The sequence below is a fragment of the Musa acuminata genome, chromosome BXJ2-8 (assembly GCF_036884655.1).
Source record: "Musa acuminata AAA Group cultivar baxijiao chromosome BXJ2-8, Cavendish_Baxijiao_AAA, whole genome shotgun sequence".
Taxonomy (NCBI): Eukaryota; Viridiplantae; Streptophyta; class Magnoliopsida; order Zingiberales; family Musaceae; genus Musa; species Musa acuminata.
Window position 1 is genome coordinate 32968876 of NC_088345.1, and position 23033 is coordinate 32991908.

At 37.6% G+C, this 23033-nt stretch overlaps 1 protein-coding gene across 1 annotated transcript; it reads right to left on the reverse strand.

Moving 5' to 3' along the window:
- Window positions 1-5241: 5241 nt before the first annotated feature.
- LOC135619386 (transmembrane emp24 domain-containing protein p24delta3-like) lies at window positions 5242-17904 on the reverse strand. The gene is made up of 4 exons (XM_065121344.1): window positions 17516-17904; window positions 5960-6169; window positions 5770-5846; window positions 5242-5657 (listed from the first exon to the last, which is right to left on the reverse strand). Exons 1-4 carry the CDS (start codon window positions 17732-17734, stop codon window positions 5513-5515), a joined length of 651 nt encoding a protein of 216 aa, XP_064977416.1. The 5' UTR covers window positions 17735-17904; the 3' UTR covers window positions 5242-5512.
- Between the last annotated feature and the right edge of the window lie 5129 nt (window positions 17905-23033).

Genomic DNA, 23033 nt, shown 5'->3' on the forward strand with positions numbered 1-23033 from the left:
CGGAGTCAAGACTATGATCACGTTGGGGGTTCGAGAGTTCGACGAAAGTCCGGACGATTGTCAGAGGTTCTGCGAGAACAAATCCGAGAAGTCTAGGAGCTTACCAAAGAAGCTCGTTGGAACTCGCCAAGTGGATCGTCACAAGTCCAGGAGTTTGCCAGAAGTCCGCCGGAGCATCGCCGAAGGTTCGTCGGATGTTCGTCGGAAGTTCGCCAGAAGAAGCGATTGACGCACCGGAGCAAGTTGCAGTAAATGCCTTAAGAAATTCATAGTTAGCACGATGATTAAGTTAGAAATGGGAGGTGATCCCATTAACTTAATCTTGGGGCAATTAGGCCCTTGAAAGACCCAAATTGGGCCGAATGGATCAGCCCATTTGGACCCAAATTACTTGGCCAGAGGTGGCACCGCCTGGGTCGGCGGTGGCACCGCCTGGGTCGGTGGTGGCACCGCCCAGGGCTCAGTCTCCGAGCTTTAATTGGGCGGTGCAACCGCCTCTGACAAAGGTGCAACCGCTTGAGCTCGGTCTCCGAGCTCTGGCAGGAGGTGCAACCGCCCCTGACAGGAGGTGGCACCGCCTAGAGGCTCAGTCTTCGAGCTCTGCCAGGCGGTGCAACCGCTAGACCCCGGAATTCCGGGAATTAACATTTTTGAGCTCGGAATTCAAACTGGGTTGGGGCCTATAAATACCCCACCCTTTCAACAATGACAGAGAAACCAAAAACCACTTAAATCCTGATCTTACTCTATGTTTTTGAGAGCTCAAAAAGTGTTGTATGAGTTAAAAGTTCTCCTTCCTCTTTTCTTCCAAGTTTTGTTCTGTCAAGAGAGGAAAGAAAATTCTATAAGGGTTGTCTCCTAAGCCCGTCAAAAGGAGTGAAACTGTAAAAGGGTGGTTGGCCTTCGCCTATTGAAGGAAGGCCTCTAGTGGACATTGGTGACTTCATCGGTGGAGGAAGCCAGAAGTGGATGTAGGTCAAGATTGACCGAACCACTCTAAATCTCGGTTTGCATTTACTTTGAGCATATTATCTTTACTGCAAACCTCCTCAATAGCTTACTGCCTTCTGCGCATTTACGATCATGTTTCAAGTTCAGTATTTTCCGAATCGGTGTTTAGATGTAAATCAGTTTTATCGTACGAACATCATATTTCAGTTTATGCTTACAGTCTAATTTCCATCACAACTGCAAACTGCCTTCATAAACTTGCTTTAACTGCATCTTGCTTGATTATAAGTTAAAGTGATTTACGAATCGGATTTTCTATCGAAATCGCTCTTATCATACGAATGTGATTTTAATCGTCGAAAGTTTTTTGCTGCACTAATTCACCCCCCCCCCCTCCCCCTCTTAGTGCTCTTGATCCTAACAAGTTACACTTTGATTTTTTGACATAAAGAACATGTTCTCGCAAAATCATCAAAACACGTCGTAAGTGTTGAAAATAACTTTCAAGAGAAGGGTTGTAAATAAGGATATCGTCGAAGAAAACTAACACAAACTTACAAAGATAATTCTAGAAAATATCATTCTTAAGGCTTTGGAAGGTGTAGGGAGTATTGATGAGACCAAAGGGCATTACTACAAATTCATAGTGGTCGTTATGCGTTCGGAAGGCGATTTTCGATATATCTTTTTCGCATACTCATATTTGATGATACTCGGTTCGAAGGTTCAGCTTTGTGAAGACTTATGCTCCCTTTAATTTATCAAGCAATTCATCTACTACTGGAATAAGATACTTGTCCTTGATGATTATGCCATTGAGAGCTTGGTAATCAACACACATTTGCTATGTTTCGTCCTTCTTTCGTACGAGGAGCACCGGTGAAGAGTAGGGGCTGCAACTTGGCCAAATAACTCCTGTTTCGAGTATCTATTTTATAATCCTTTCTATTTCATCCTTTTGGAGATGTGGATACTAATATGGCCGAGTATTTGCTGGTATACAATGATCATGCCGACGGGTAGGAGGTAGGTTGCACGGTTCATCAAATATATCTGAAAATTAAGCAAGCAAAGGAAGTAGGTTTGGATCTTCAAATTCTATTGGCTCTCCCTTAGTTTGCTGCTTAAGTTATACCAAAAAGTTATTACATGCTTTGTGTAAAACCTTCTCCATTCGTTGTGTTTAAATCATCGTTACGTCACCCCCACGTTTCCTATGCAGTATCACATGTTTCCCCTTACTTTAAAATTTCATAATTAGTTTCACAAAATTCCAGGAAACATTATCTAATATCGTTAGCCATTCAATGCTGAGCACAGCTTCATAATCATCAAGAGGGAGGAGGAAGATATATGCAATTATCTCTTGGTCCTACAACAATAGTTTCACCCGCGGGTACTTACGATCATACTTCAAAATTCGTCCGTCGGCGACCTTAACGTCAAACCTACTACAATTCTCGATAAGTAAGGTCATCCGAATAGCAACCTTGGTATTCATAAAATTATTAGTGCTTCCGGTGTCCATAAGATTGATGATAGGTTATTGCTTCAGAAGTCCTTCCACTTTCATCATTTGTGGGTTCATGTAACCGACAAGGGCATGCATCGTAATATCAACTGACTGTTGTTCTTTATCTGCGACCTCTTCCCCATGCTCCTGGACCTCATCCTCCATGTCTTCAAGTGGTTCAATCAGTAGGAGGTGGCCCCTTTTGTAGCGATGATCGCGGTTCCACGGCTCATCGCAATGCCAACAAAGACCCTTTGCTGATCGATCATGTAGTTTGTCTTTTGTCAATTTTTTTGGCAACGAAGGATGGCTCAGAGTAGACGGAGATTTATATGCCACGGGCTTAAAAGAGGTTCTCATCCTCTGAGTATCTTGGTTGAGCCGTTCTTCTTGTATTCAGGCGAAAGAAATCGTAATTGTCACGGTACGGGGCTGTCGTGCCTTAACCTCCACTTTTATCTCTGGCTTGAGTCGTTCGATGAATGTTCCTAACAATTGACGGTTAGTCCAATCATGAGCAAGGTATGATAGCTTCTCAAACCTAGTTTAGTACTCTTGAATCATAGAGGTTTGTCGAATCTTTGCGAGTTGGCCATCGATATTTTCATACTTCGTAGGTCTGAAACAATTTAGTAGTGCATTCTTAAATTAATTCTATGTCGGAGCCCCATGATTGTATTCCAGCCAATTGTATCATTGAATAGCATCTTCTTCAAGGTAGATGACAATAATTTCCACCATAGCATCATCCGATGTTCGGTAGTAGCGAATGTAGCATTCGATGCACGAAATCCACCCTGTTGGGTCTCCTTCTTCCCATCACGGGAAGTCCACCCTCATGCATGGTTGAAGCATGTCCGAGGGCTGTCGCTCCTTCTTTGGATGCCTCTCTAAATTCTCTTCTTGCTGAAATTTGGTTGGACTCGGTGGTTGTCCAATTCTAAATTCTACAAACAAAGCGCGTAATCTATCCTCCAAGCATGATTCAAGTCGCGATTCAATCCGAGATTCCAATACTTCAAATTTGGCATCAATTAGATCTTGAGAACTCATAGCATCTTCTTGTAGATCAGAGATGTCCCTAATTTTTTTTTGTTGATGGGTTAATGGTATGGGGTGGTGGAAGGTTCGAAAAAATTAAGGATCATGGAAATGTATTGTAGCAGATTTTTACATCTAAAGTGTAGCATTGTAGACGTAAAAGATCAGTGGTTTATATTGAAAATTTTTTTTGACGAAACCAAAGGAAAATCCGCTGTTAGGAAGTGTCAAAGCTGTCATAAAAATTTCATAGAGATTTGGATAGAAAAAGTGCGGTAGCAAGATCAAACAATCTATGTTATGCAGTTAGAATTCTACGATGCATCTTTCGTCGTAAAGATGAAAACTTGGCGATGAAAAGTTTATGCAGCAATATAGGAACATTTTTTTTTCGGATTTTTGAATAAAGATAACTAAATTGTAGAAGCAGTAAGGTAAGAAACCATAACCTTTCGCAATTCACGGGAAGATCAAAGGATTATCCGTGATGGTGGAGATGACGGCGGAATTTGGCAATAATATTTTAAGTAATTGTGGGAATTGCTTTGGGCAGCTGTGGAGGGCTGATTGTTGACTATGGAAGGGTAGCAAGATACCAAGAATATTGCTCTGATACCAAGTGATAGAACCCTTGTAGATTCTAAGCTTGGGGTTGATTTCTTTAGGGGATCGACCTCCTTAGAACTCTATAGCGGTTCCTTCCTCCAGGTTGCTGCTCAAAGGTTGCTAAAAGGATTGATCTATTCATTAAGAAAAGAGGATAAATATATAGCTATTTATAAGGCTTCTAAACCTAACTCCTAATAGGACTCCTATTCAAGATTCATATTTCTAACCAACTCCTAATAGGACTCCTACTCAAGACTCATACTTCTAACCAACTCCTAATACTTCTCTAAGTAGTAACCTCCAAACTAATCCTAATCTTAGTCGGTCTCTTCATCTCTTTAATAGAGGTCGGCTACTTCTAACCAACTCCTAATACTTCTCTAAGTAGTAACCTCCAAACTAATCCTAACCTTAGTCGGTCTCTTCATCTCTTTAATAGAGGTCGGCTACTTCTAATCAACTCCTAATACTTCTCTAAGTAGTAACCTCCAAACTAATCTTAACCTTAGTCAGTCTCTTCATCTCTTTAATAGAGGTCGACTAGGTAGATTTTACATGAATGTCTCTTTTAATGAAACTCAATTAAGATTGTTGTAGCTAGAGTCCTAACAATAAAACTAAGGTAGGTCCGTGCACAAGGACACGAGACTCTTAGAGATGACGTGTCTCTCGTGTTCCCAGAAGCTGATCCATTGGATTTGATCTCTGGGATGTCGATTACTTCATCACGAGGCCAGATTTCCAGCAGTATCCTACAAGGGCGGAGATGGATAGATAATGAAAATGTTGGTGCTTTTTTCTTTAGTTTTTACTGTGATCAATCTATGAATGATCATATATGAGAATCCTGCAGTAAATGTGATAAAAGCCCACACCATGTCGGAGATGTTTTATCTGTGACATTGCAAGTAGTTGTGCGTGTCAGTTTGATTGAGAAAGACATTACAAATTCTATGAACATCCAACAACTCGTGTAAATTGCCCGCATACCGTCCAAAACATGGGAACATAGATGGTATGAGCTGTCACTATTCGTTCAAGTGTTTCGGAAACACACGGCAAGACGAACAAAAGTCTACCTGCATCGAATCAAAATTTGCTAGTGACTACTGTATTAACAACATATATATGACATCTAAATGAAATACATGTTCATAATTATTACGATATTTATCTCAGTATAATAAATTAAGAGTAATTCGAACAACAACGATTAATCATTCATATGCCCTTCGATTCATTTTTTACCATTTAGACACCCTCATGTTACATTTAATGCTGTCATCAAACATTTATCACTATTCTCTACCAATCCTAAACCAAAATAGACAGCATTCTTTGGAGTCTCTCGGTTTCTCTATAGTATTGCACACTAGACTACATTATCATATATACAAACTAGATAAGTTTCTTCTTTTGAAAGTAACCCTTCAGGTGCCACAACTGCAACATGGAAACCACAATACATACACTAAGGGACATAATACTAAACCATGCAACCCTTGCATTCGTCCTCTCGCTTACTTCCCTCATCTCTGCCTCCCTGAAAGCATAAAAAATACAGAAGAAACAATACATGATCAGATGCTAGTTATTACCCACAACCGCATGGAATATTTGACAAGAAACCACTTTTTTTTTCTTTTTTTAATTACCTGGACTTAAGATAAAGCAGGTTTGCATGGATTGCTTGCACAGCTGCTTCTAATTTTGTCAACTCTAGCTCAACGCCCTGCATTTTGAGAAGCTTGGCCATAATTGTCACCAAAAAAATGCACCTCAAATTGGAATTGCACATCCTATATACCAAGGTGACGAGTTTGCTTTGTAGCTCTAAGTGCTCACCTCAATCTTATCTTTTTTGGCAACAGAATCCCAGTCCTTCGCTGCAATTCCAATCTTCCAGTCAAGGCTAACACTGGCTCCAACACCTTTATCACCACTATCTATCCAGAAACATGCCAAGTAGTTGCCGGCTTCAGTAGTTGTGAATGCAAACTGACCTGCTGTAACATGCTCTTTGTGGTGAAGTGTGTTTCCATAAGGTGATGTAACCTACAAAAAAAGGCAATTCAGCTGAAGCAACAAAAGGTACAAATATACAAGATGCCATCTAAATACTGATGATTAGACATTATAAAATTTCTTTGTTAAGCCTCTCTTGATCTCAACACACCCAATTTATGTAATTTAGATACATAAAATAAGGAGGGATAATGGCTTGCAGAGAAAGAAAGGTGGGTTCACTGAAGGTAAATTGGCTCCCAAGTCCAAAGAATGTTGGGGCACCAATCATTCTCATGAGTTTCAATATTACCTCTTATGATGGAAATAGGGGCCTACCTTCTTGTCCATATCATTTCGATGTTACCTCAACTTCTTATGCCCAAAGACAGGAGCCTACCTTTACTTCCTTTTTTTCCATGGCACTTCCTTTTCTCTATCACAAGTAATGTGGGAGTCAAAATAAAACTCAGTGCTAAGTTTCCAGACTGCCTTTCCTCTACATTTCAGAGCTCAAGATCCCAAAAGGATGTTGCCTTATCATAATAGGATGATTGATGCTATGCTATGAAGAACAGATACAAATGACTTCCAATATCTATATCGAATATATGTTGCATATGATGATTGTTAAATACTCCCAAGACACATATCGGATACTGCACGATATTTAATGTCTTGGATGCTTTTTAGAGGCATATTTTGTGGCTACTTCATAGACACTTATTTGTTTCCTTTGAATGTTGTTCTTTAACATGGAAAAGATTAGTACATCATCAGATAGATTATTGACTTTTTTTTACCAAACATTAGATTTTGATAAAATAAGTTTAAGTAATGGTCCTACCTTATTTTTCAAAAGTTCTTGGTAGCTCATGCATATTCTTTGAACATTTTTTCTGATTACTTGTTTTCATACTGATATGTAACTACATATTAGAATACTATAGCAAATGCCAAGCTTTGTAATATGTATTACTAACAAATGAAAATTTTTTGGTCTGTCATTGCCATTTTACATCCATTTTTCAAAACTTGACATAGCAACATATTCCGACGTATTAGTATCTCATATCCATATCTAAGCCTCATAGATGCCGTGAAATAAATCACCAAGTGTTCATCAAAGAGCATCAGCAGATTTAAGTTGGAAATGATCAGCTCTTAGGATGGCATATAATATTATGTTACGTCAAATCACTCAAAAATTGGAATTAATTTGGTGCTATGCTTTTGGTCTCCATTTCCAAACCGCTTTTAACCTGATATATGCTAAAAGCAATATTTTTTGTCATTAATTCCCATGTCATGTTTTTAAGGGCCTAGAAATATAACCCAACAAGATTTAATCCATCATCTATTTGAAAAAAAAACCATCCACAATTTGCAGATGTTTTTTTCAATTGTAGCACTTTATTCTTTTTTGAAAATGTAAAATCCAAGAGTCTTCGAGAAGTTGGAGGAATGGTTGCTAGAGAAAAATGCTACAGATTGCACCAATGTGTTCAAATCAAAAGGAGTTCATATGGCACTAGACTAAAGGTTCCATTTCAACTTATTAGATGAGAATCTGCCAAAAGTTAAAAGCAATGTCTACCTTAATTTGTGCATGCATGACCTGGTTTTCCACAGAGCATGATTTATGGCACTGCTAGGAGTAAATGAAGATGAAGGATTGGTAGTGAAAAGTGTAATGGCTAAAACCTAGAATAATGGTAACTTCATGGATCAAATACAGATGAAGGATTCACAGGTATGATAAATATTATGCAGAGTCTTGAGTCAAATTGTGGTGCAATGATGACAGCAATTAACAAACACAAGTAATATATGAAGCAACAACCAGTATAATTGTGACAGAAATCAGGTATTCTAATTTTTTTGTCCCTAGCAATGAAATCAACAAATGCTTAGGCGCTCGCCTTGGCGCCCAGGCGAGGTGAGGCGAGACCCGAGCACCTCAATTAGGGTTTGGGCCGGCGCCTTCAACTAGGTGCTGCTTAGGCATGCGCTTGGGCCTAGGTGTTGGGTAGCCAAAGCGCTCGCCTGACCCAAATTAGCTTTAAATGAGCTTGAGTTGAACCCGAATTGAATGATTCGGTTGATCGGTTCAACCAAGCAAGATAACCCAGCTCACTAATCCCTATCCCCAACCCCTCTTCATGTGTGACCCCTTTCCTTTAACCTAATCATCGTGTCTTTGTCTATGTGCAAGGTGACTGCATCTACTCTTCTGAGCAAGTGTGCAAGCTGACGACCGATGTTTGTGTGCAAGCCAACAATGCTTCCCCTCGTGAAAGAAGGTATCTTCTCCTCTTTCCTCTCTTTCCTTCTCCCTCTTTCCATCCCTCTCCACCTTCTGTCGGTGCCAGTCCTTGAGCTCTCGCCACGCTGTCCCCTCCTCCATATCTCATGGTCGTACCTCCCTCTCTTGTCTCTCTCTTGTCATGTTGTTCCCTCTACTTTCGGTGGCAACACCTCTGTCTCTCGGTAACTCCCGACGACCACGAAGGTCAATGGTAATGCCCCCTTCCCCCTCTCTTTGCTTCTTCCTAACATAATCACCTCCCCTCCCCCTTGGCTCTCTCTCCCCCCTCGACCCCCCTCGCCTCTCTCTATCTCTCTCTTAAGGCGACTCCAAAGATCACTAGCAACCGACAATACCCCCTCCCCCCTCTCTCTTCTTGTTTCTCTCTCTACTTCTTTCCCTGCCCCTTCCCTTGCTCTTAGCTAGTTTTCCCCTCCCACGAGTGCCCTCTCCTCTTCCTACTTCTTTCTCTCCTTGACATCCCCAATAATTATTGAATTTGTTACTACTAGGATTTTAATTTATCATTGTTAGAATTCTTACCAAAATTCTTGGACTTTTTATGTTAATTTTCTTGTGTTTTGTTATTTTTGTTGTTATATTTGGTCAATTTAATACTTTAATACTTTTAGTGAATTAAAAAGCATTAGGTGCTAAGGTCCTAAAACGCCCGAGGCGCTAGGCGCTTGCCAGAGCGAAGCACGACGTTCTAAAATATAAAAATACAAAAAATATAATATTATTAATCTAATAAATAAAAAATTATTTTGTACAATAATTAATAATCAACTGTTAACAATATATTATTTACTGTTAATAGCAATTAGAAGGGAAAAGTATAATTGTTAAAATGGATAAAAAATATCATCTAGTAAAACCGACAGTGAAGTCAAAACTCATAAGAGAAGTAGCAGACAATAGCTACAGCAGCGGAGTCGCAGATAGCAGTAGCGACAACGAAGTCGCGGATAGCAACAACAACAGCGGCAAATAGCAGACAACAACGAAAGCTGAGGAGACTCGGTCGGCAACAAAGGAAGACTCGGAGGCAGAGGGAGAAATCGTCGGCGATGGAGGCAGAGGGAGAAAGTGCATGCTAGGGTTGGGAGTTGAGGTCGTGCACAAGTTTTGAGGTAACTGCGTGCATTAGTTGGTTCAATCGAACCAACAAACAACACATTTAACTGAACCCGATTGCCTTATATCAACCGGGCACTCGCTCGAAGTGCCCGACGCTTGGGCTCGGGCGAGCGTCGCCTGGCCCTTATATGAGGCGCTCGAGCCTCGCCTGGCCTCGCCCGAGCGCCTTTTTAAGTCACTGAATGCTTTATAGATGTTAAATAAATTACTAATGTCTTAATGGTGATAATTTGATTGTGAAGTGATATAAAACTTATATTTTGTCAAATTTTTATATTAATTATCGTCTTTCTTCTTAATTATATTTTTATATTGGCAAGCGTCTTGTTTCGCTCGGGCAAGCACCTAGACGAGCGCCTAGCGCCTCGTGTGTTTTAGAGCCTTGGCGCCTTTTAGCACCTAGCACCTTTGACAACACTCATTCCTAGTGAATTCTAGGGATCCTCTATCAAAAGCCTTTTACAATTAAAATATAATGACCAATGTACAATGAATAAATTTCTGCCAGCCTTACTGTCCACTATCTCTTTTAAGAATATCACAGAATCTTTGTGAAAGCAAATTAACCTTCCTTTCCAAGGGCATCACCTGAAAAGACTCTTTTACCAAGGCAGTCTATTGTGTGGGTGAGCAGCTCTTAGGTCGCCCATTTGCATCTTGTGTGAGGAACCTTAGGTGTAGGGTTTCTTGAAAAATTATAAGTTGGACTGGGTCACTTAAAAAGGGATGGTCAGTGTCCCAATTCACACCTGGACCAATAAGTATGATTGGCTATGAACCGATCCAAATGAAATTGCATTTGTTGTTTTCATGTATGGTTAGCTGCCCACATATCATACATATATCATGAGCTCCACACTCTCATATCTTCTACCAAACCATGTATATGTTGTCAAAGCATAGATAGAACTACTTCCTTATTCATGTTAAGAACTAACAATTATTAATTATCCATGCAAGCTAGCCAGTAACTTTTTCCTCAATGAAACATTTCAACTGAACCTACCTTCTTGTTCAAGAACTTATGTTAAGCCACTTTATTCCAACGTGATGCTCTAGGACGCAAGTAAGTAGGTGTTGTTTACAGTTGAAATTAAAATTTAACCCCAATTTAGCTATAAGTACTCCCAAAATAAGGTCACTTCTACTGTTCGTACTGACTCTTAAGTACAATGTCTGTAAAGCATGCACACAGTCAGTATGGATGGACGACTTCAGTGATGAACAATGGCTGATAGCCCCTATTTTGTTAGGGAAAGGATTCTTAAATGCTTTTCTTGTTCTCTTGATCTGACCAGAGGCCTATTTGGCCTTCTTTCTTTTACAAAATGAAATAGAACTGCTGATCTTTCATTCCCAACTCGTGAAGGATTCCTCCATGAAGTTGGATTCCATCTTTAGGCCTTGAAAAATCAGGATAACTTCTGCTACAGTGATATAAAAATGGATATGAAGTAGGTTAGACCTGAGCTTGATCAACTTGGACCAGAAATCTGATCACGTCGAGTGCATTCATTAACATTTCCCATCTTTCAAATCTGCCATCAGATCAACACTAAAACAGAAAGAAACAGATTGATCCCCATGCAATTGATCAATTGAACTTGTTAATGAAAATTTTATTTTTATGTCATTGATTGTCAACATTCATGATAGGTCTTGTGGCCATATCGAGCTTTGAGTTGTGTCTCACTGCGTGCTGGATCTGCTGAATCTTTAGGAGTTAATAATTCATTGCAATGTTCCAAAACAAGGTCAATGACTGTTGGCCTGAGCTTATGCAATGCGATTTTGGAAGGCTAAAACTTTCAGCTTGTTGTAATATCCTATCTTGGGATGGTCTGGATCCTATCAGGATCTCTAGAGTTGTCTTCAAAGCAGGGGGAAGAAGTCAAATTCAGCATAGGAGACATTAGAGTTTTGGTTGATAATTAATTGCATGCAGAAGGAATAATATCACGATGAGTGTATGGCCGTAATCATCTCTGCATGTTTGCTTTATGGTACAAACTGTTATAAATTATTCAAATTAAAAAAAAGAATTTCTTTTTAAAAGATTTATTTGAAAAGGTGGTTTCCTTTGTAGTTATTTTGATAGTTATTTTTCAAAGGTTGTGTCTTTTGTGAAAAATATCTATAAATAGATATTTGAGAGTAAATTATGATGTCATCTCTTTCATACTCTTCTTCTTTACTCTCCAAGTGATTGAATTAGACATTCTCTAATTCCTTTTTGAAGATTCTTTATCGTTTGCTCAATACAAATCTTCTAAAGGCTTGTCATATCCACTAAAACTATTTGCATCAAACCCATAGCAATCTTATTGAGAAAATGGTGCAAATATCATTTTTAGGAAAGTGTTTATACACGTTTCAAGCCTAAATATATTTCCTATAGTATTCTTGATCGTGTTTGTTATTTGTTTCCAAAGTGTTTTCATCCTCTTCTTTATCGTATTTTTCCAACAATCTAAAAACGATATTTTGTGAGTTTATACAAATTCACCATGGAGGCCACAAATACCATCAAATTATTGAATCAAGATTTTGTTCGTTTGGATCGTTTTGATGGAACGAATTTTACCCGTTGGCAAGACAAGATGAAGTTCATGTTGACTGCTTTGAAGATCTTCTATGTGCTTGATCCAAATCTTCAACCAATTCCTGATCCAACTGATGATGACACCGATGAAGTCAAGGCTGAACAAAAGAAGAGAAATGAAGATGAAGTCATGTTTAGAGAACACATTCTCAATGCTCTTTCGGACTAGCTTTATGATTTTTATACGGTGGAACCATTTGCAAAAGCAATTTGGAATGCTTTGGATTTCAAATATTATGTCGAAGAACAAGGTACAAAGAAATTTTTAATTTCTAAATATTCTGATTACAAGTTTGTGGATGACAAGTCAATCTTGGCACAAGTGCACGAGTTGTAGGTCATTGTTAATCAATTAAAGGCTGAAAAAATCAACTTCCTAAACCTTTTCAAGTAGGGGCTATAATAGCCAAGTTACCTTCATCTTAGAAAGAATATAGGAAAAAGATTTTGCATGACTCAAAAAATATCACTTTGGAGCAAATTCAAAAACATCTTCGAATCGAGGAGGAATCGAGAATGAGAGATAAGAGTGAGAACTCTTTTAGCAATATAAAAGCAAATGTTGTGAATCAGCCTAAGAATTCCAACAAAGGCAAGCAAAACAAGGAGAATCATTTTGGCCCCAAAAGGGATCAAAGAAAATTTAAGAAGCCAAAGAGTGGAGGTTGTTTTATTTGTGGAAAACCTAATCATTTTGCTAGGGATTGTAGATTTAAAAAAGGCCAAAACCCAAAAGTCAACTCCATTGAGGGAGATGATAATATAATCGCTATGGTGAGCGAAGTGAATGCTATATTTGGCAAGGTTTCTGGTTGGTGGTATGACACTTGTGCTACCGTCCATGTTTGTTATGGTAAGGCACTCTTCAAGACTTACAAAGAAGTCACAGAAGGGCAAGAGATTCAAATGAGAAATAAAGTTCGTTCTAAGGTGATTGGCAAGGGAAATGTGAAACTCACTTTCACTTCCGGAAAGAAAGTCACTCTTACTAATGTTCTTCATGTACCATATATGAGTAGAAATTTAGTGAGTGGGAATCTCCTTGGCAAACCTGTAATTAAATCTGTGTTGGAAAAGGCTATTCCGCTGAGGGAATGATCAAATTATCTATTGTTGACAATGATTCTAAATTTAATAAAGATGTTGCTTCTATTTATATTGTTGATTATTATTCATTATGGCATGATAGATTAGCACGTATTGGAACTAGCACCATTAGAAGAATGGTTAAGTGTGGCTTAATAAATTATCATTTTGATGATCTTAATAAATGTGAAATTTGTGTTAAATCAAAGATGATGAAGAAACCCTTCAAAAGTATCGAAAGATATACTAATTTGTTAGACTTAATACATATTCTGATATATGTGAATTAAATGACATATTAACAAGAGGAGGTAATAGATATTTCATTACTTTTATAGATGATATGTCTAGATTCACATATGTGTACTTATTGAAACATAAAAATGATGCTTTTAATGTTTTTAAGGCAAATAAAGCAGAAGTTGAAAATCAATTAGGGAAGAAAATTAAGGTTTTAAGAAGTGATAGAGGAGGAGAATACTTTCCTAATGAATTTAACTTGTTTTGTTAACAACATGGCATAATTCATGAATGTTCAACACCTAGAACATCTGAGCAAAATAAATTAGCAGAAAGAAAAAATCGAACTTATCTAGAGATGATTAATGCTATATTATTGCATGCTAAATTATTTTATAATTTATGGGGAGAAGCTTTATTGGTTGCATGTCATATTTTAAATAGAATTTCCTTTAAAAAAAATAAGATCTCTCCATATAAGTTATGGAAAAGAAGACAACCTAACATTGATTATTTTAAAGTGTGGGAGTGTCTTACATATTGTAAGAATAATGATCCTCAAAGGACAAAGTTGGGACCTAGAGGAATCAAATGTGCATTTATAGGCTATGCCTCAAATAGCAAAGCTTATAGACTTCTTAATTTGAAGCCTAATATCATAATAGAATCTCGAGATGTGGAGTTCTTTAAACATTTAATGACTTAAAGTAATAATGTTCATCCTCCAACTAGTGAAGAGTCACTAGTGGAGACATCTCAAAAGGTTGGTGAGCAACCTAATATTCTTTTGATTGGACATCAATCAAGTTCACAAGAGGTTGGAGAGCAATCTCATGAATTAAGGAGAAGCACTCGTGTATGAAAAGCAAAAACATTAAGATCGGATGAGATTGATTATCAAAGTATTTCTCTTTACCTTGTAGAAGGAACTAATGAAAGAGTCTTAAAAACAATTCCTCTTGTTTTACAAGTGGAAGATGATCCTAAAACGTTTAAAGAAGCTATGGCCTCTCGTGATGCTGCTTTTTGGAAAGATACTATTAATGATGAGATGAATTCTATTATGTCAAACCACAATTAGGAACTTGTCGATTTACCTTTTGCCTCTAAACCTATTAGTTGTAGATGGGTATTTTGTAGAAAGTATCATATCAATAGTACTCTCCAAACGTTCAAAGCAAGGTTAGTTACTAAAGAATTTCGACAAAAGGAAGGAATATATTATTTTAACACATATGCTTTTGTGGCTAGGATCACATCTATTAGAATTATTTTTGCTTTAGCATCAATTTTTGATCTTTATGTTCATCAAATAGATGTCAAAACGACATTTCTAAATGGAAACCTCGATGAGGAGATATATATGGAATAACCCGAATGTTTTGTTCTATCAGGAAATAAACATAAAGTGTGTAAACTTATTAAGTCATTGTATGGTTTAAAGCAGGCTCCAAAATAGTGGCATGAGAAATTTGATGCAATAATTCTTTCTAATGGATTTGTTCATAATATTGTAGATAAATGTGTTTATCTCAAAACTTGTGATGACTATATGGTGATAGCTTGCCTTTATGTGATGATATGTTAATAGTGAGCAACAACATGAAAGGTATTGTAGAAACAAAGAGGTTTCTATCTTCAACATTTAAGACAAAAGATGTTTGGCAAGTTGATACTCATTACATAGAGAAAGAACCGGAGAAATTCAGTCACTTAAAAATCAAAGAAAGAAATAACCCGTTTGACCCAAGTATCAAATTAGTCAAGAATGTTAGAAGAATAGTGGTTTAATTAAAATATTCAAGTGCTATAGGAAGTCTTATGTATGCAACGCAGTGCGCAAGACCTGATATAGCATTTGTAGTTAGTAAATTGAGTAGATTTACTAGCAATCCAAATGTAGAGCATTGGAAGGTTATTGGAAGAGTTCTTGGATACCTTAAACGAACCAAAGATTATAACCTACAATACTCAAATTTCCTACTGTTTCTTGGAAGAGCAAGAAACAAACGTGTATAACTCACTCAACTATGGAATCAGAATTTGTTGCTCTAGCAGATGCAAGAAAGGAGGTTGAATGGTTAAGGGACTTTCTATTAGAAATTTTATTGACTTCTAAGAGTGTGAATTCAATTTCTATACTTTGTGATAGTCAAACCACTTTAGCTCGTGCGTATAGTGAAATATATAATGGAAAGTCAAGGCATATAAGTCTTAGACATGATTATGTAAGGAAATTAATCAAGAGTAAGATTATTTCACTCACATTTGTGAAAACAAGTGAGAATTTGGTTGATCCATTCGCCAAACCTCTTACAAGAGAAGTTGTAAGATCAACATCAAAATGGATGGGCCTAAAACTCCTTGAATAAAAAATCCACCAATGATAGCAAACCCTACACAACATTATGAAATCAGTAATGAAGAGTTCAAAGGGTAAGAACAAGTCATTGACATGTGGAGTGGTTCAGCACTTTGAAATATTTTATGAGTCCCATCTAAAGATGTTAAAGTGCTGGTTGTCACCGAATGAGGGTTGAGTTAATTATACTCTTAATGAAGTTCAATCAAGTTAGGACAAGTATCTCAAAGAGTGACAATGATACTATAAAAACTTCACCTATATAAACTTAGAAGTGGTGCCGCTTCGATTGAAAGTTGGAGTTTCTCTCACAAAAGTTCATAAATTTGGATGAGCCCAATGCCATATTAGGACTGAGCAAGATTTTATGAGGAATACAAGGATATTGTATTTATGTGTGTGGTATCAATGGTGTTGTCATTAGGAATAATAAATTCAAAGCTTTTATGCTATTTGGGATTTCGACTTTACTTTGTGATGCTTACACTAAGGTAATATTCAAACCGAAAGATATATTACTTTATTCATAAATATTATTTAATCACTTGGAGAAAATTTTAAATTTAAACAAGTAGGGGATTATTATAAATTATTCAAATTAAAAAAAAAAAGAATTTCTTTTCAAAAGACTTATTTGAAAAGGTGGTTTCCTTTGTAGTTATTTTGATAGTTATTTTTCAAAGGTTGTGTCTTTTGTGAAAAATATCTATAAATAGATATTTGAGAGTAAATTATGATGACATCTCTTTCATACTCTTTTCTTTACTCTCCAAGTGATTGAATTAGATATTCTCTAATTTCTCTTTGAAGATTCTTTATTACTTGCTCAATACGGATCTTCTAAAGGCTTGCCATATCCACTAAAACTATTTGCATCAAACCCATAGCAATCTTGAGAAGAGGGTGCAAATATCGTTTTTAGGAAAGTGTTTATATACGTTTCAAGCCTAAATATATTTCCTATAGTATTCTTGATCTTGTGTTTGTTATTTGTTTCCAAAGTATTTTCATCCTCTTCTTTGTCGTATTTTTCTAACACAAACTGTGTTGCTCTTGCCTGTCAAATTTACCGGAGATACTGACATGGCAGTAAGATTGTGCTGGTTTTCTTCTTACTTCCCTCACCATCATATAATTATCTCTATGCATCTGTTGATGCTTTTAAAGCCTTCATAGTCAAGATTCAGACCTGATTGTTAAATGGCCATTATCATCTGTATCAACAGAAGAATTTAGCAGTGAAATTTTGGTAGGGAGAATTTAGCAGTGAAATTTTGAATACACTTCTGGTCCTTTAATCCAATTCAAAGTCTATCCAGCACTTTCACTCTCTGCAAATGCTCTGAAATGATCGCCCTTACAAAACCCTTCCTCCTCGGATCCAACCATTAACACAAAGCACGACTTCACCCACTCATGAAAACAAGCAAATCCACACATCAGATACCAGAACTACCAAAATCACTCCGATCTCAATCATCCGCTTTGGCCAAACAAAGAATTTCCTAGAAATGCTTCCGATGTCATGCAAATCTAAGATCGAAAACCAAGCTTTGTCTGTCAAATGACAAATAATTATCCCCGATCAAGAAACGACGCGGTCACAACATCAAGGACAGATGTAAAATTTAGAGGCCTAGAGACTAGTTGTTCGCTTACCTTGGCGGAGATGATGGGGAGGCCGTCGGCCGGGCCCTCATGGACGACGGCATAGTCGGCGAGCACCACCACGTTGGGTTGTATCTCCTCCGAGACGCACTTGGTGCCCGAAGCCGGCAGGTTCAGCCACACCGCGGTCACCCCCGGCGCCAACAGCATATTACACAGGAGCAGCGCAACCACGGCGGGACGCCGGATCACCGCGTCGCGCAGCCTCATCTCGACCTTCCCCCTTCAAGCTCTCCCAGATCTCTACTTGCTTCTGCTGGCTTCAACTCAGATGAGGGCGAAAAGACGTAGCAATAAAGAAAGTCGTTGGACTCCCTCTCTCTCTCTCTCTCCCACCCAGAATAATAATTCGTCTTATCATCAAATTAAATGTGAAACGAGGGGCGCTTTCGATGTTATCCATGCTTCAAGTAATTTTGTCTTCTTAATATTATCATATCTCCGAAGAAATAATTAGAGGACATGTTTGGTTAGATTCCGTTTGTATACTTGATGGAATTGAACATATCTTAACCAAACCTTTTGCATAGGCTCCGCGTGCATTTGTATGGTCTGGTCTGGATAGCTTATTAGCTCTGATTTACCTGTATTTGATTTATCATAATAATAATATATTTTTCTTTCGTTTATCATTGTAAATATTTTTGAGTAATTTACTAAAAAATTTAATAATAAAATTTTACAATATGATGTCTCCGTATTTTACTTTTATTAAAGGATATCTCTTTTTTTTTAAATATCAATAATACCTTTAAACTCGGGTCAATCTTTTTTATTGAATCGGGCGATTCAAACTTGATTGATTCAAGGGTTGATTCAGTTCGATTTGGGTCAGATTCTGCGAAGCGGATTGGATCGAGTTTGATCCGATGATTTAAGATAAGAAGAGTTATACGAGAAGTTAAAAGACAAGGGGTGTTTGAGGTGACAACCAATGTCGTCTCCGATAATCTCTTCCACTGTCATTACAAATTTGTGTTAGGGGAAATGGAGTTAACTATGCTCCTACAGTTTGCAAGTTTTTACATCCGATTGTGATGGATGATCTATTGCTCAATGAAAAAAACGACTAATCAAAACAAATTTCATACGCCCAAAGCATAAGATCAATGATCCACGATACTTAAACTTTAGCCATAACAGTTGTCAAATGCCATATCAAAGGATCGATCAAACAAGGTGTCAGTTGGCATCAACTGGTCAACAGATATCAAGAAGTCACCGTCTCTTGCCCACCTAAGTGTATCTTCTCCCATTTCTATCACTCTCCTTCCTCTTTCTCTCAACTACAAATTATTGACATCATTATATAGGCTGAAAATGACATTGTTCAGAGCAATTTCAAGCCTTACTAGTTGATGCAATTTCAAGGCTGAAAATGACATCATTATTAGTTTATTCAATCTTGACTAATTTTAAGCCTTACTAGTTGATGCGACTTGATCAATAGAACTAGTATATCTAATTGTGCTTAACATTATTAATTTCTTAACCATAATCGATACCATCAGTTATAAACTATCAAAAAGTAAACTATTTTTTGTCAACATTATTAATTTATTAAATTTAGGATTGTATTAACAGCTACATCCATGTGATGAGTTGTAAGTCATCGAGAGACAAATCAGGATTTGCAATATCATTCAATATGATTCAATACTAGCAGTATTGTCAGTCAAACAATATCTACTAGGTAGTTCAAGCCTAGCATAATGCAATATGATATGAGCATGTATTGCTCCATATAAGCCTACTGCCAATCTTTTGATGATAATAACTTTCATATACATTCACAAAATTACATATGTTTCAAGGGTACTTGGATGTTTGATTTGTTGATGAAATAATCCTTAAGAAAGATTTATATCTAATTTTATATTAATTATTTATTTTGATTATTGTCTAATAGTTTATTTTGTAATTTGTTATCCCTTAAACTTTCAATATAATGTGCTTTATTTATAATATTTAATTTTGTATATAAATAGAATGAAACGTAGATACCTTTGATTTGAGAGTAAAAAAAAAGATGAAGTGGCTACCATAGATAATATATTGTTGAATCTCGGATTTTAATGATGAAACTAATTGATAGTGTTTATTTGATTTACGTTTTGAGTGACGTAGGAATGTTCGATCAGGAAGAGACAATTAAGACAGAAAGAATCATGTTAGGCCAGAATGGAACATGCTAGAAGATTGGATGTCGAGCCAGAGGATCAATTGATGTATTGGTAGAAGGCTTCGGGCCATGGATTCGGGCATCGGGCCAAGAAGAGTGAAAATTGCACTAAAAAAATCGGAGTTGCGGAGGTCAACTGGTCGATTAGGCAATAGGCTACAAGAGAGGATGATACGCTGAAGAATCGGACGAAGCGTCGATGAACCAATGACATGCCGGACAACATTTGATTTAAGCCTTATAATAATTATCTAGATTGAAGTAGGTTTTAAGTCTATATGATTAACTATGATAGTGATCAAGACATAAAGAAAAATGAAGTCTCGGAGTTAAGAATGAGATTTCGTTGGAAGTTTGAGAGTTTATCGGAAGTCCGGATATTCTATCATGAACGGTCGTCGCGTACTCGCAACAACTTCATTCAACGAATCGTTCGTCGCTTTTCCTTGCTTGAACAAAGGCATGACAACCTATTTTGCCTTGGTTTTATGTGTTTTTTGTTGTAAAAATACATGTTCGAACAGGTTACAGTGCACAATGCGATCGCTCACCGCGCTAAGCCAAAAAACCCTAAAATGGCTCCGTTTTCGCGTGCCGCAGGCTGTTTTCTATAGCCTATTGCGATGCACGAAATATCAGCCATCTCAACACCCTGGAACCCCCTGGGTGGCATAGGGTTGGATGGGGCTTCGGTATATTGTCAAGCATTGAAAAATCTTCACAAGTTTGCATGTTGACTTGTCGGGAACTTGCCTTCGTGCCCGGCACCTAGTGAGTAGTTGTTTGTGGACTTGCAACTATTTATTCTACCTTCTAAAGTCCTTGTTTTCATCCTCTCTCTCTTTTCTCCTGTGCACATAAGGCGCTTGCTGAATTTCTTGTAAAGCTTCCCTCTTTGCAAGACGTCGGGACTTGTCCGTCGCTCGTTTTCAATCTAATCAACTTTCTGTTTTACAGGTCCTTCGGGACCTGTACGAGGTTACAACTAGGCTGAACCTTTACAGACACATATGTTGCAAGGGTGCCTCAAGACTTAGGCAATCCCAGCTAAGTCCGAGAAGTTGGCGCAAGGGTGCGTCGTGACTTAGGCAACTCAAGCTAAGTTCGCATCTTGGCCACAAGGGTACCTCACGACTTAGGCAATTCCAACTAAGTCCGTAACAATTTATCGGAAGTTCTGTCAGAATTGACCGAGAAGTCTAGGAGCTTGCTAAAGAAGCTCGTTGGAACTCGCCATGAAGATCGTCATGAAGTCTAGGAGCTTGCCGGGAGTTCGTTGGAACATTATCAAGAGATCGTTGGAAGTTCACCGGAAGTTTGCCGGAAGCTCGTTAGAAGAAACCTAGACTTACTAGACTTATTTAGCTTAGGGTATACCTTAAAATTCATAGCACATAATTGGGTTAGAATTGGGCCAACTCAATTAGGGGTCAATTGGGCCGATGTAGAAGGCCCAAATAGTGACCCAACTGGTGGAACCATCGTGGTACAGTCTTCGAGACTATATCAGGTGGTGGTACCGCCCAAACTCAATCTCCGAGAGTGTCAGGCGGTGGTGCCACCAGTCTGGACGATGGTAACGCCCAATATCAGTGCTGTAGGCGGTGATACCGCCCAACATAGGCGATGATACCATTAGGACCCGGGAAAAGATCTTTTTAGGCTCCAAGTTTGAATCCACTTGAGGCCTATAAATACTCCTCTCATCCCTAGTTAACTTACACAAGAATTGAGAGTGAAAAAGAAAGAAAACGCTACTGTAAGCTTGTGTGAACTCTTATTAAACTCTAAGTGTTAGAGAAGCTTAAGAGAGGAGGTTGTGGGGATTGTAAAGGTTCTCTCATGAACCTATCAAAAGGAGAATCGAGTTGTAAGGATAGTTGATCTTCGCTCATTGAAGGATGATCATTAGTAGATGTTGGTGGCCTTGACGAAAGAGGAATCGGTGGAGTGGATATAGGTCACGACGACCGAACCACTATAAAAATATGGTTTGTATCTCTTTTGAGCAATTTACCTTTACCGCAAACCACTTTACTTTCACTACGCTTCTATATACTTTCAAGTTAAACTCACATTTTCGAAATCAGTTTTTATCGTATGAAGTTTTTGAACCGATGTGTTTTATCCGCTACACTAATTGTTGGGTTCAGCCCATATGTGGGCTTGGACAATTAGGACTATAAACCCAAATCAATAATTAAAAGGAGGGCAGTGAACATGAGAGAGGGCAGCGAACGTGTGCAGTAGCAGCGGTGCGCAGAGAGAAAAAGAGAGAGAGCGAGAAAATAACAAAGAGAGAAAAAGGAGAGAGAAAGCAAGGTTTCTGAGTTTTCTGCTTAACGATCGGGGGTTAAACTTTGTCAGTTTTGGCCTAAATTTTATGTAGAGAATTCTTGCAACAAGCTCTACAATCCTAACGGTGTTGATCTACAGTTTACCTCTCTGAGGTACTTTCTTATGATATCCACTTTGTGAGACCTAAAATTCTCTTATTAATGAGATCCATCTAAAGATATGCTATTCTTGAGCCAAGATATATGGTCTTGATGTTATTGTGATCCTGTTGCTATTTTAGAGAAGACTTATTGTAAACCTATTATCATTACTATTGATAGTGGAAGTTTGAGGTGGACTATGGTCTCGTAGTTTTTCTCGCATTGGGTTTTTCACGTTAAAAATTTGGTCTCACTGTGTGATTAATTTATTACTCTACTATTTATGTTGTTATAGTTGATATTTACATTTTGATATCAAGTTGGTATTTTGATGAGGAACTTATTTTGATATACAAAGAGGGAAAAGAATTATTCCGCTTTAACAGGTTTTTCCCAACAAGTGGTATTAGAGCAACATGTTATTTGGTGATAGTTTTTTCTTGTGTGATTGAAATAGAATAGCCAGATTATATGATTAAATTGAACTCATCAAATTATTCCACTTGAAGGCGTATAATGAAAGATTTACTTTATTACAAAGATTTGTATAAGCCCATCAAGATTAAAGATAAACCTTCTACTATGGACGATGAGGAATGAAAAATTCAACATAGAAAAGCTATTGCCTATATTAGAGGATGGATGGATATAAATTTGCATAAGCATATTTCTAATGAAACCATAGCTTATGTTGTTTGGCAAAGGTTAGAAAATCTCTTTGCAAGAAAGACAGTGGGAAATAGAATTTCTCTCATCAAAAACTTGTAAATTTAAAATATAAAGATGGTGGTAATATTGTTGAGCACATAAGCCTATTTCAAAGTCTTGTAAACAAGCTGGTTGCTATAAAAATGAATATAGATGATGAGATGCAAGGATTACTACTTCT